At 45.7% G+C, this 14449-nt stretch overlaps 1 protein-coding gene across 2 annotated transcripts in view; it reads right to left on the bottom strand.

Annotated features, from left to right (window-relative positions):
* itgb5 (integrin, beta 5) overlaps positions 1–14449 on the bottom strand; it is a 75119-nt gene that overhangs the window by 32421 nt on the left and 28249 nt on the right. For both annotated transcript variants that reach the window (XM_047370354.1, XM_047370353.1), the window contains exon 11: positions 13452–13706. In XM_047370354.1, coding sequence (XP_047226310.1) covers positions 13452–13706 — 255 coding nt within the window. The remainder of the gene's footprint in view (positions 1–13451; positions 13707–14449) is intronic.

The following is a 14449-nucleotide window of genomic DNA, read 5'->3' as shown; positions in this document are numbered from 1 at the left end:
TGCTGGTCCCGTCAACAAAGCATGGCTGATAGAAAGCACTCGAAAGTATGGCTCCACTTTCCAAAATGTGATGCAGATTACAGTCGCTGCAATATTTGTGACACGAAGTGCAAGACCAGCGGCGGGAATACTTCTAATCTGAGGAAGAACCTGGTTAAGCACAAGATTTTTCTCAAGGCTGAAGAGGGCACGGTTTTCATCAGCCTCAGATCTACGACTACAACTCCAGCATTCAGCACCGTTAACACGCCTGCATCCGTTAGCGACTCATCGTCTGCAGCCAGCAACATGGGAGGAGAAATGTTTGAAACAACTGAGATGTTACAATACAAACAGCTGGATGTTGTTTTGATATATTCATTAAAGTTTATATATTGAGAAAAAATATGTTACATTGAAAAATTCTAAGATTTTATTATTAAAAGAATTAACAATTATTAACACAAACACACACAAACATACTGAAAACTGGTACTGTTGAGTAACGTACTGGGAACCGGTACCGTATTGGTTCTAATGTGAAAGGTACCCATCCCCATTTATTTTACTATAAACATTTTATTGTTAAGACATTGAGATTTTCATCCTATCCTGGAAACAAAAAAGGCACATTGTGATTTATAGTTCTTAAAGACAAATCGGTATTGGCTAAAATCTGTACAGTCAGTTTAGAGTTTTACAAAATCTGTGAAATTGGCCACCAATCTCTGATTGGTGCATCTCTTTCTACACCGACTGCTATTTACTGTAGGTAGGCCCCTACTTAGTGGACTCTTCTATGGTGATTGCTGAGAGCTGGAAGAACTCAGCCTGACTGCTGATGTTTACCCCTCCTCTGACTGTGACAGAGCTACCATCGCTGTTAGGATCCTCTTCACTGTTCCACTGTGTCATCTCAATGCTGGAAAATAAAGACCTCACTGCTGGAGAATACAGCTGACTCAGGTGAACATGTCTTAATTACGATGTGTTGGCCAGAACACCAACCTGATGGCCTGTCTCTTCCTGTCTGGCTAGACTCTCTTAAACACAGAGTAAAGAAAAGTTTGATTCTTGCTTTTAACCAACAAAACAATCACGACCTGGAGAGAACTGTTTTTTATTTGTGTGAAGCACAGGCTAAGCTATCCCCAGCACGAACATGAATAAACACACATGTTCCCATTTACCCTGTGAGGATACACATATGTAATTATGCACATGCAGATTTGAGAGAGCAGTTTATTTATGAGGTAAAAAAGAGGGTTCTGGAAACTAAAGACATGCTATTTCTGGCAACAGGAGGCCGCTGAGCTCTTAGATCACCATTTGGAAGCAGCTGTGGAGTAGATGTGGGTCAGCAGGATAGGAGGACTAAGAGGTCCAGATTTACTGATTCAAGAGGAGGAACACAAATAACAATAGAGAATTAACACATCTGTAAAGAGAGGAATGTTAATAAAAACTGCCAATTATTTGCATTAAAAACCTGACAGGATTACAGGTTTAATGTAATATTTAATGGTTCCAGTAGGTGGTGCCTCTTCATGTTTAAGATGACAGTTAATGTGTTTTTCTTTCAGAGTAAACACAATACACATGACTTCAAGTCATTCATGAAGGGAAAGGTACCTACCAACCACAGTCTGAACATTTGAACGTAGCCGACTGCCGTTCGGCATATTTCTCTTAACTTAAACCTCAGACAGATAAACACACACACACACACACACACACACACACACACACAGTGGCTTTGTAACCGGATTTAAGGCAACTGTAACACTCAGCGACAATGAGAACATCACTTTACAGAACATCTTCTGTCAGACAGTCAGAGGTTCTGCTAATGCTGCCTGTAGCTCAAAGTATGTTTGAATCTCACAATTCAATATATAGTATCACTATACATCGTGTTCTTTATACATACAGTAAGTGTGACTCTTCTTCCTCCTACAAGAGAAATTTATGGGGTCTTCAAAAAGATGGAGGATTCTGATCCATGTTATTCTTAGAAAGAATCTAATTTAAAATCTTAATCCCATATAATAAATATCTGTAAATGAAAATGAGCCCTTTTACAAACCTAGTGTACTAAAACATTGTCATGCCACACTGTTATTTATTGAACAAAGATAAAGAGGAGTAAACATACTAGCAAACTAACCAAGATCAGACTGAACCATGTCCTGAAAAATTGAAAAGAAAAAAACAGGAGCTCCATCGCAGACTCTACAGGCCTCAGCATGTTAAATATTAACAGTTCATGACAGGACTTCTAGAAAAAGACAGAACACGTATGGGCTATTCAGAAGAGTTGCCATGAAAAGGCCTCTTTTCTCTAAACGCAATTTAATGGCACAAGCTTAGTTGGCATAGCTCCATCTGAATGAACAACAAGACTTCTGGAACATCGTTCTTTGGACAAATGTGACCAAAGTAGAAAGGTTTGGTCATAATGCACAGAACCAACCACAGCATATCAGCACAAACGCCCCATGCCAACTGTAAAGCATGGTGGTAGAGGGGTAATGATGTGGGCTTCTCTTGCAGGCTCTAGACCTGGGAAGAGTCTTTCAGTCATCAAGATCATGAGGTGAGATACAGAGGTGTTCAACATGAACATCTCTGTAAGCTAAAATATTCTGGAATTGAATGTGAGACCATCTGTGTGACAACTGGGTCTAAACTGGGTCAAACAAGCATAGAAGCAAAACTGTAAATAAGAGCAGACCACAATTCCTCCATGTCAGTGAGAGACACCAATAAAGTCATACAGAGTACTGAGAATTATTGCTGCTAAAAAGGTGGTTTTAAAAGCAGCTGGTGCTTTTAGAACCCACCCTGGGTTTCCAGTTTTTACACACACCTTTTCTTTTTGCTTAATGTTAAGAAATAACAGGTTGGAATCTGTTCTGTTTCTGCACACTGGATGTTTAATATAAACAATTTGAGAACCTGGTGAAAAACAGATCGTTATTATGTACTAAAAGATAAAGCTGATGAACTGAAAGGTATAGTTTCTTTCATCCAGTCAGATAATCAGTACTGGATACTTCTGTGCTTCGACCCAGTTCATAGTTGGCTTTATTCCTTTTATCCAAGAACTTCAAAACATATCCGGTCTAAACAGACTCTTACCAGCTTTACTGTACATGTTGAATAAGCAAAGATGTCTCTTATCTTGCGTACTTGGATGTAAACTGTGGTCGTCAGACGTCTTTCTTTCCATTTGTTTCACTGGTAACTAAATAAAAACAATGACTAACATTCTCTGGGGCTTGGTTACGTCAAACCACACCAGAAATTGTGTGTAATCTTCTCTAATCTAATGTGACAGAAGCTGAACCATCATACATTTCAGACCAACAGACTCCTGTTTGCTCTTTATCAACAACTGCTAGAAAACCCAACAGGATTCTTATCAACTGCTGGTCATAAAGCTTAGATATCACACCTGAAGACAACTGAGTCAACTGAATGAGAAAGTAAAGACTTCCAGCCTCTTGAGGTGAGCAGTTTAGCTTTTATGCTACCACATAACTCTGAAGAACAGAAGAACATATGGGGTCCAGTTAGGAGATGTAGGTTCCAGGAGTTTTGGCGGTGGCACAAATGTTGTTTGGTGAACTGTGGTCACAAAGGACATTTTCTTAGTACATTTTGCAGAAGGTTGACAAGTAAACCTTTCAAACTAAAAACATACATTCGGATTTTAATGTATGTTTTTAGCTTGAAGGGTTTACTTGTCAACAACAAGCCATTTAAAATATTTTTGTCTGGTCAGCACAGCACAAGTATCAAAGTTTACTATTTCAAGCACCAGTGAGGCGTTTTAAATGTCGCCAGCAGACACATGGAGATATGACGGTATTTTCTACCACAGGTCAAACATTCCACCCTTAAAGGCTCTTAGTGTGCGTTGGCAACCTTGAGCTAGACTTCTGCTTCCGGTCAGTGAAAACATTACTTTGAAACTCAATGCCTGTGAAAATGGAAACAATGAGGTTTGTAAAAGAATAACATTATTATTAGTTGTTTGTATGATAATGTCGCAAAAACACATGTGCTTAACTCTTTCATGCCTGATGACATCACGATGGGGTGACTTTTATGTGCCTGATCACTGAGCCAGGCTGCTAGACCCAGAGTCACAGAACCAGCACCAAGGTGGGGCCCAGCTGAGCAAGTATACTTTGGCATCGTTAACAATTCGGTTCTGAACAGTTGGTGCCTCCCTGGAGAGAAGACCTTGAGGCTGGGTCAGACAGATATTTTGCTAAAGTTTTTCTCTCCACTGAGCCCAGTTTAGAACCGCAGGTCCAAGGACCCGGTCCAGTTCATTGAGATGTGACCCAAATAGACCCAGTCTATGTTTAAGGTCTCTAATCAATGTATTTAGGGCTGGTTTCTGGTGATGGATCCTGCTGGACCTAAAAGGCCTTTTTCCATTTGAATTCCTTCTTCTGCACCCTTCCAACCTTTCCCTCAGTCTGGTATTTAGAATCCAAATCATGCAGAAAAACCTTGGGTTTACCTTTCAGAATTAGACATTTTATTAAACTACACAGCAAACAGTACAAGTCTTTATTCTGAATTCCCTTCACAACTTCAATTCTAGATGAATTTATTTGTACTGTTTAATTTCAACCTTTAAAATATATTAGTGTGATTATTAATCAGTTAATTCAATTTTTTTACTGACCACTCATTTCAAATGATGTTTTAGTTTTGGGAATAAATCAAATTTTATATTATATTTTCATTTATTTGTAGAACAATCCTTCAGATCAACTTTTAATATATGTGAAACTGACAGTAAAATTATATATATCATATAATGAAACTGATAAGACTTACATACCTTACCTAAATGAAGTAATTTATCAACTACTACATTTCTAATTTTAAGGGACTGCTTTCTCACACATTGCGTGATGTTGTCTCTGTTCCTAGTATAAATAATTCATGACCACTAAAGGCTAGAGTAAAAATAATTTTTAAGGCTATTCTTATATCATACCTCTTCAGAAGGAATGGGAATAAGATGAAATGGGTCTGAGTAAGTCAAAGCTTTATACACCCAGAGATTGGAAATGGGTCCAAATATTCAGATCGGTGCATATATATATATATTAACATGCAAAAACAATGAGAGTAAAGATTCAACACAGGATGATTTGCTCTTTAACATAAGTTCCAGGAGCGTCCGGCTCTCCATCAGACAGCAGATGTTCCCACACAGGCTCAAACTGAGCAACAGAATCCATCCAGGTGGAGCCAATCCAGGTTATGAGAGATTCCTGCAAGTTAGGGGGCTTTACAAACACTTCAACACTATTTCCTAAGAATTTGTCTTATAACGTGGTTTAGACAAGGATCTCCACAAAAATGAACTAGATGGAGGTGAGGGTGTAGTGATGGGGTTGTGTATCAGATGTACCGGTTGGTTTCACTAGGGACTTGTTGTGCTGCAAGGTGAGAGGACAGAATGTGGTGTAGTGTTAACATTTAATGGGTGATCAGTAGAAACAGCCAGTCTGCATCTGTGCATTCACCATCCGGCTCTGCTCTGACTGCTTGCTCCTCTGTTCGGCCTGACAAATACCGGCAAACACTGTGCCTTGGGATCAAGCCAGGGCTGGCCTTGCTGACACAAAGGCCTCTCTGTGGTTTCACACAAGCAACCGTTGGTGGAGGGGCGAGCCTTGAGGTCTCTCACTGTGGTCCTGGACCCGATGTACTGGGAACACAAAAGGATCTGTCTGTCCCATATAGATCCTCCAAGCAAAACAGTTCTTTTCACAAAGCTTACGCTGCTCTGTATACATGAACTACGACAGCCAAAGAGAGGACAAGGTCTTCTGGTTGGCATCAGCACATGCAATTTCTGAATAACAGTTTTCTCAGCTGTTCCGTTTCTGGCCTCAGAGGTTTGTGAGAGAACATTAGTGAACAAACAGCATCATGAAGACCAAGTGGAAAGAGGACTGACCAACTGCAGACCTACCAAGACAGGGTTGTCCACCTAAACTGACAGGCTGAACAAGGAGAGTATTAATCAGACAAAACAGCCCAGAGGCGCAGGGTAACTCTGGAGCAGCTGCAAAGACCCACAGCTCAGGTAGAATCTGCCAACAAGATAACTATTAGTTGTGTCCTTTACAAATATGGACTTTATGGAAGAGCGACAAGAAGAAAGCCATAAGACGTCCTGTTGGAGTTTCATAAAAAGAAAACATGTAAGGGACATAGGAAATATGTGGGCGAAGGTGCTCTGGTCAGATGAGACCAAAATACATTTACTGACTTTGTGCAAAACACTTAGCTGGGAGAACAACTTTAGGTTAAGGATTTAACCCCAGTTCTCTGAAACATGAGTGAGGTATCTCACTATGGGACACGCCTCCAGCGCCTGTCCCCCGGAAGCTCTATTACATTACGCCAGTCTTGACTGGCAGGCGGAAGTGACGTCCGCTCCCATGGGAGGAACTTCCTCCCAGTATAAAAGTTGACGTCACGTAGGTGATCTTCAGTTTAATAAGCACACCTCTTCCTCGCTCCCTGCAAGGAGGGTGATCTGGTGAGATACCTCACTCATGTTTCAGAGAACCGGGATTAAATCCTTAACCTAAAGTTCTCTTTCAACATTCGTTTTGGTATCTCACTATGGGATATTTCTGCTCCCGTATTGCCAGATAAGCTCACTCGAAGACCAACAGATGCATCTTGCATTCATGGCAATGTGGAACCCACACCCAGAACCGTGTGAGCCAGTGTGGGCCTGGTGACATCCAGTTTATAGAACCTAGTGAAGGTGTGAGGGGTCGCCCAGTTGGCAGCCTCACATATTTCCTCCACAGGTATACCCTGGAACAATGCCCAGGATGAGGCCACACCACGAGTGGAATGAGCCCGCAGACCTGCAGGGGGTGCAAGGCCTCTGCTCTCATAAGCCATAATAATAGCCCCCACTACCCAATGCGAAAGACGTTGCTTTGTGAGAGGCTTTCCTTTATGTTATGAAGCCCATGACACAAACAGCTGCTCTGATTTACGAAAATCTGCAGTTTTTTCCACATATAACCGCAGAGCTCGTACTGGGCAGAGCGTATGCAGTCGTTCATGCTCCTGAGAGGAGAATGGTGGTGGGTAGAAAGCCATTAATTCAAGGGCACGGCATGGCAGAGCCGTAGCAACCTTAGGTATAAAGGCAGGATTAGGTTTCAGTAAAACCCTTGACTCACCCAGAAACTGCATGCAGGACGGGTTAACTGAGAACGCTTGAATGTCACTCACACGCCTAGCAGAGACCAGAGCAATAAATAAGGCCGTTTTAAAGGAAAGCACTTTGAGCTCAACCTGCTGCAACGGTTCGAACGGTGCACGTGACAACGCATCGAGTACCATAGGTAAATCCCATGAAGGAGTGAGGCTCCTCGACACTGGACGGAGCCGTCGTGCTCCTTTCATGAATTGACACACCAGGGGGTGCTGCTCCACTGTTTTGTCACCAAAGCCAACGTGACAGGCTGAAATAGCAGCCAGGTACACCTTCACAGTGGAAAAAGCCAAGCCTTTATCCAACAGTGCCTGCAGAAAAGTTAAAACGTCCGACACAGGGCTTTGCATTACGCTCACCATAGGTTTTGCGCACCAACCCACAAATGCCTGCCATTTAGCCTCATACACGTTACGCGTGGAAACGGCCCTTGCATTTTGAATTGTGTCAAGAACGTTCTGGGGAAGCCCACTGGCAGCCAGGCCCATAGGGCCATGCGCTCTGGATGCGGATGAAATATTTCTCCACGTGCCTGCGTCAGGAGATCTCTGCGGAGGGGAAGCCGCCATGGCTCGCCGTGTAGCATCTGAAAAATCTCCGCTAGCCAGAGTTTCCCTGGCCAGCGGGGAGCTATCAGAATGAGTGAGTGTTTTCCCTCTCGCACCCTGGCGAGAGTAGGAATGATCAGTTCCAGCGGGGGAAAGGCGTACAGTAGGACCGGCGGCCATTTGTGCGCTAGAGCATCCAATCCAAGCGGAGCTTGTTGCTCTATCAGTGAGAAAAACATCGGACACTGAGCATTTTCGCCTGATGCGAAGAGGTCGACCCCCGCTCGCCCGTACCTCTTCCATATCTAGGACATCACATCGCGGTGGAGTTTCCACTCTTTGTAGCGGGGATTGCCCCTTGACAGCAGATCCGCGCCTCTGTTCATTACCCCTGGCACGTGAGTCGCTCTTAGTGACAGCAAGTGTGAGCTGGTCCAGATTATCAGTCTCTATGCCAGCTCGTGTAAATGACGTGAGCGCAGACCCCCCTGTTGATGTAAGCAACCAGTGTTGTGTTGTCCGTTCTGACCAAAACATGGTGCCCTTTGATAAAGGGCAGAAAGTGTCTCAGTGCCAGCATCACGGCCAGGGGTTCCAGACAATTTATGTGAGCTGTCTGTGTTTGTGGACTCCAAACGCCGTTTACCATCATCCCCTCGTGAGTGGCTCCCCAGCCTGTCAGCGAGGCATCTGTGGTAATTACCTTCCTCGTCAGGATGGTTCCCATGGTAACGCCGGTGTTGAGAAAACTGGGACGCTTCCATGGGCTCATCGCGCGTGCACATATGAGAGAAACCAGGACGCTGCTGTGAGCATGGCGTGTGGGGCTCAAGCTGAGTGACGCCACCCACCTTTGAAACGGGCGCATGTGTAGACGGCCGAGTGTGATGACCGCCAGCGCAGACGCCATCAGACCGAGCAGTCTGAGGCATAATCTGAATTTCACCTGTGTGCCTCTGCGAAAGAGTGCCAGACAAGCCTGAAAGGCTTTTACTCGTTCCGCTGAGAGGCGCGCTCTGAACTCGACTGAATTCAGGGACAGGCCAATGAAGGTGATTGTTTGTACTGGGGTTAAAATGCTCTTTTCCCAGTTTATTGTGAATCCCAGAGCTGTCAGATGTAAAGTAAGCATCTCGGCATGCGTCATGAGCTCCTCTAAAGACTGAATTGCAATCAGCCAATCGTCTATATACGTCGCCAGATGCATCCCCCTTTCCCTCAGAGGCGCGATGGCTGCCTCGGTGCATTTCACGAACACACGTGGGCTCAGTGAGAGGCCAAAAGGAAGTACCAGGTACTCGTATATCTTTCCCTGAAACGCAAATCTGAGGTATTTTCTGTGAGGGGGGTATATAGGGATATGGAAATATGCGTCTTTCAAGTCTATGGAGACAAACCAGTCTCCTTGACGCACAAACTTTATCAGAGCTGTGTGTGTTAGCATCCTGAACAAATACCGTCTCAGATATGTGTTCAGAGCCCGCAGATCCAATATCGGTCGCAGACCCCCGCCCCTTTTCGGCACGAGAAAGTATGTGGAGTAAAACCCGTCTCTGCTTTGCTCCTGCGGTACCAGCCGGACAGCTCTTTTGTGCTGCAGGGAAATTATTTCCTCTTGCAGGACGCGAGCGGACTCTCCCCGGGCGTATGACTGTACTATGCCCTTGAAACGGGGTGGGGCTGTCACAAATTGGAGCCGTCTTTATCACCCAATCTGACGCTTCACACGCTCGCCACAGCCGAGTGTTGTTTGTCAGTGGGCCTAGAGGTGCTTCCATGTAAACACTGCGCAACACCGGCTGAGGGATCTGCTGTTCCGCTACAACTGCTAGCTGCGCTCGCCCCAGGTCTGCTTCTTCCACAGAAAAAGCAGCCTGCTGTGTTAGAGGTAGGGTGAGAGCTCCCCCTTCAGGCCTCAAGTGCAGCTGTGGCAAGGGTGGAGCGGGAGCTCCCCCTTGTGGCCTCGTGCAGCTGCACGGCCATGTCCTGTCCTTGTGTTATTTTTAACATATTTTTCATGTTTTTTCGTTGTAGCTGCGCCCTCGGCTCCAGGCCTGGATGCGTGCCAGAAAACAACTTTATTGAACATGTTGTGAAGGGGGAAGATTGTGTTTTTAGACACTGGCATGTGTTTGTGCACTGGTGTGTGCTTTCTGGCCACAGCTGCGGCTCCTCTGAGCTCTCGGTGGCTTTGATCCTCCTCCGCTTCGGTCGGCTCTGAACGATGAGCTCCAACGTCGGCTCTGCAGGCCGTTTGAGTTGCCTTGAACGTGGCGTTCTGAACTCGAACTGGGACAGGATGTGTCCTGGTAGGGGGGGTGCAGGTGTCTGGCAGATCCTGCTGTCCCACCCCGAAGACGGCTCCCTAGGTAGCGCGCCTCTTTTTCTTTGCGCTCACAGTAGCGGAAGGGATCGCTTGGTTTCCCAGTGTCGTCGGGGGAGCGAATGGCTTCCTTCCCCAAGCACCTTTGAGCTCGATTTGTTTCCCATGGTCCGCTGACTGCGGCTGAGGCCGGCGTTTGGGGATGCGGTAGGCCGGTCAAGCCGCTGCTTGAGCGAGCGGCACACGGGGTGCTGGAGGGGGAGGAGGCTGCGCTTTCCTGGGTAGACACAGCTTTAGCGCTTCACCTTCCCTCTTCTTTTCCTCACAGCGTTTTTGCATGGCTGCCATAGTGGGGCCGAATAAGCTCTTCGGGTCCACGGGGTGTCGAGGAGCTGGTTCTTCTCTCTTTGAGACAGGCTAGACAGGTTCAGCCATCTAGCTCTCTCCTGAGTGACCATCAGGGCCATGGCTCTCCCGGATGCTTGGACAGCGCTTCTGTGGAGACGCAGGCATAGGTCTGTCACCACGCACAACTCGTCCCACAAATCGGCCATCGGTGTGCCAGTCATCTGCTCCTGTAATTCCGCTTGGTAAGCGAGGAGAAGAGATGAAGCAGCCATCGCATTGTAGCTTTTCTCATTCAGAGCGGACTGAAAGAATCAGCTTTGAAGGGAAGGGTGGGTCCTGCCACTGTCATGGCTGACTTCTGCGATGGGTGCAGGTGAGATGCCAGCAGAGGTTCTATGGGAGGCAGATGTGAAAAACCGCCGGCCTCCATGCCCGTCCAGTCCAGCGCCGACCCTCCCAGGGCGGGGTTCTTGGCGGTGAGAGGATTGCTCCAGGACCGGGTTGCTTCCTCGAGGCACTCGGGAAAGACCGGCAACAGCTGTCTGCTGGAAGATTTGGCTCTAGGAAGCCGCTTCCCCTCATATCGAGATGTGGTAGTTTCGGTGAGGGTTTCTGGCCACTCGATGCCCAGCTTCTTTGCTGCCCTTCTGCAGACATCTGTCTGTTGCAGTCGGGTTTGGGGAACCGCAGCGACTGGTGTCATCCATCACCGAGGGCTTTGCAACCGACTGGATGGCATAAGACCCGCAGTCCAGCTTGTCGTCGTCAGACCCGAGACTGATGGACTCCACTTCAGATTCGGATTCAGCGTTAGCAAGAGTGCTGAAACCTGGAAGTGCGGCCTCGTCTTCCTCTGGGTCAGTCAGTGGCGCGACAGCGTCGAGCTGATCACCCCAACTGGCTCCAGCCAAAGTGGGCTCTCTCTCATCAGTACCAGGAAGCTCCGGTGGCGGGGGATTGGCTACCCCCATCATAGGATCAACCTCTGACAGGCTAGCTTGGCGTGCTAGCCTGCGCCGACGAGATTTAAGGGAGAGTTGTGCACGGTGCTCGCAGCTCGCCGGTGACGCCAACGCGTCCTGGGTATGTTGCAGCCCCAGACACGAAGCGCAGACAGAGTGGGTATCTGCCCCAGCTATGAGATTGCCACATGTGCAGGTTCTAGATGGTGGTTTGACTCTGTTCATGGTGAGAACGAGTGCAAGTTACACAACTTCTTAAGCTCCGTTAAGGTTGCAGCTAGTTTGGTGACCAGTTGCAGCGCTGCTGTTTGGCGACAGACCAGCGTTGAAAGGGACTCAGAACAGTCGAGCACAGTTATTGAGAAGCGCTCGGCGACCGAGGTGTTAGCTCGCTCTGTGAACAGTTAAGCTAGCTCAAGTTACTGTAATGACCGTCTGAGAGGTGCTTCTGGGAGCGAGAAGAGGTGTTAGACTGAAGATCACCTACGTGACGTCAACTTTTATACTGGGAGGAAGTCCCTCCCATGGGAGCGGACGTCACTTCCGCCTGCCAGTCAAGACTGGCGTAATGTAATAGAGCTTCTGGGGGACAGGCGCTGGAGGCGTGTCCCATAGTGAGATACCGAAACGAATGTTGAAAGAGAACTAATATTGCCCATTACCCTAAACAAGCCATCTACCATGTCGGTGGCAGCATCATGCTCAACAGTCACATGGAGGTGGTCAGAGCTGATGGGAAAATTGATGGAACTTGTTTAAACTAATCCTGGAAGAAAACCTTTCAGAGGCTGCAGAATACCTGAGACTGGGGTGAAGGTTGCACCTTCCAGGAGGACAACGACCCTAAACATAGAGCCAAAACTACAATGGAATGGTTTGAATCAAAGCACATTCATGTGTTGGAATGGCTTAGTCAAAGCCCAGACCTAGTTCGAGTTCTTTTGCTAAAAAGAATGGGCAAGCATTGCAGTCTCTAGATCTGCAAGTATGGTGGAGAAATACTTTACCTCAAAGCACTTAAATACAAATACACGCCGCAAGGTTTATCTTTACTACTAAAATGGATGGAATACCATTAATCAGTTTCTTCCACCTTACAAACATGAACTACTTGTGTTTCTCTGTCAAATATAATTCTAATAAAATACATACATTGCAACATGCCAAAATGTGAGAAAGTTTAACAGATGTGAATACCTTTGCACCCAGCATGGCAGATGCTTGGCGTGTGAACCTGCGGAATTCACCCCGACACCTCTATAATGTAGAGGTGATGAGACTTGTCCATGCTCTGCAATAAAGCCTTTAAAATCTGCAGGTAAAGTGATCCCGAAGGACCACGGTTCAGTTCAGTTTAATAATATGCTTCCAAATCAAGCAAATGTGATCTCATGGCATGTTAGGAGGCCAAGATTTCATGATTCAAATCCAATTATATCGACTCAAGTGTTGTCAAAATTCAGCCTAGATTACTCCAATCCAGTGGAAGCTAATTCAACGTCTAGTTCACTTATGATACAATATGGTCAGATTCATCATCACTGCCTCGGGGGGGCTTAATAAAAATGCACACCAAACCTTTCAGTTTATTGTGTGTTGAAAATACGCTTTCCAATCATATTTATGTGCTACTATGTGTTGGTCGATCACCATAGAATACACTGAGTGTTAGGCTGAGATATGACAAAATGTAGGAAAGTTCAAGGGTTTGAAGAGTTTTGCAAGGTACAGTAAAAGTGATCTGAAAAATATTCAAGAATTACTTCAACTCCTGTGAGGGTGAGAAACAAAGAACCCTTGAAAATCAGTAGGGGAGCTTAAGCAGCTGCTAAGCCAGCAGTTCTGAGTGTTCCTACCTTACTTTCATAGAGTAGCTGGTGTGTTACAGTAGAGTCCTGAGGAGGCCAGCCTACTAACACACACACACACACACACACACACACTACAGACCCAGTCTGCAGCGTTTAGCTTCAGGACAAATCAGAATCATGAAGGAAAGATATTCCTACCAGAGCAGAGGATGCCTTTATGCCTCGCGCAGGAGAAGTCATCGCACTCGCAGAAGCTGCCATAGATCTTCCCAAACTCCGACTCGTAGCAGAGACACTGGTTGCAGCTGCACTCGCCTCTTCCACTGCAGATCTGCTTGCCCTCGCCTTCCCTGCAGGCACTGAGGTACATGCTGCTGGCCTCGCCCTCCTGGCATTCACAGTGGGCGCCCAGGTAGCCAGGCTCGCAATGACAGGTGCCGCAGTTGTACGTGCCTGCAGGGTGAAGGTTCGCCATAAGTCAGTCACTCTGCTCTGGTTCAGCTTCTGGCTGCAGGGACAGTTAAACACCTTTTGCAGAGCTCAGTACTTCTCAAATGCAAAACCCTTCTAGTTTTTTTGTTACTGAAATGAACAGATAATAGATAATGTCTAAGAAATAATCTAGTTATCTATCATCTCAGAGGCTTCCTAACCTTCCTAAGGTTTCTACTTCAGACCAGAACCGCCTTGATTAATTTTAAAGCATGCAGATCTTGTACTTATCGGTCCTGCTCCATCACTGTATTTTCCACCAAATTGTAAATTGAAGAAGGCAAGCAGCTTAAAAACACACCTTTAAAAATAATTTAAGCATACTTCTGCATCTCCATTACTATTATTAGGCCAAAAACAGCTATGGGGAGAATCTATCCATAATCATGTCAAGGAAAGTAGCTGTTAACTGAAGCAGCTTTGGGAGGTGTCCTTAAATATTCAAGCAAAGCTTACAAGCTGGCAGGATATACAGGTCCTTCTCAAAAAATTAGCATATTGTGATAAAGTTCATTATTTTCTATAATGTAATGATGAAAATTTAACATTCATATATTTTAGATTCATTGCACACTAACTGAAATATTTCAGGTGTTTTATTGTCTTAATACGGATGATTTTGGCATACAGCTCATGAAAACCCAAAATTCCTATCTCACAAAATTAGCATATTTCATCCGACCAATAAAAGAAGAGTGTTTTTA

This window comes from Girardinichthys multiradiatus, chromosome 7 (assembly GCF_021462225.1).
Source record: "Girardinichthys multiradiatus isolate DD_20200921_A chromosome 7, DD_fGirMul_XY1, whole genome shotgun sequence".
In the NCBI taxonomy this organism is placed as follows: domain Eukaryota; kingdom Metazoa; phylum Chordata; class Actinopteri; order Cyprinodontiformes; family Goodeidae; genus Girardinichthys; species Girardinichthys multiradiatus.
Note: the sequence above shows the minus strand (reverse complement) of the source record. Positions and strands in the feature narration are given on the sequence as shown.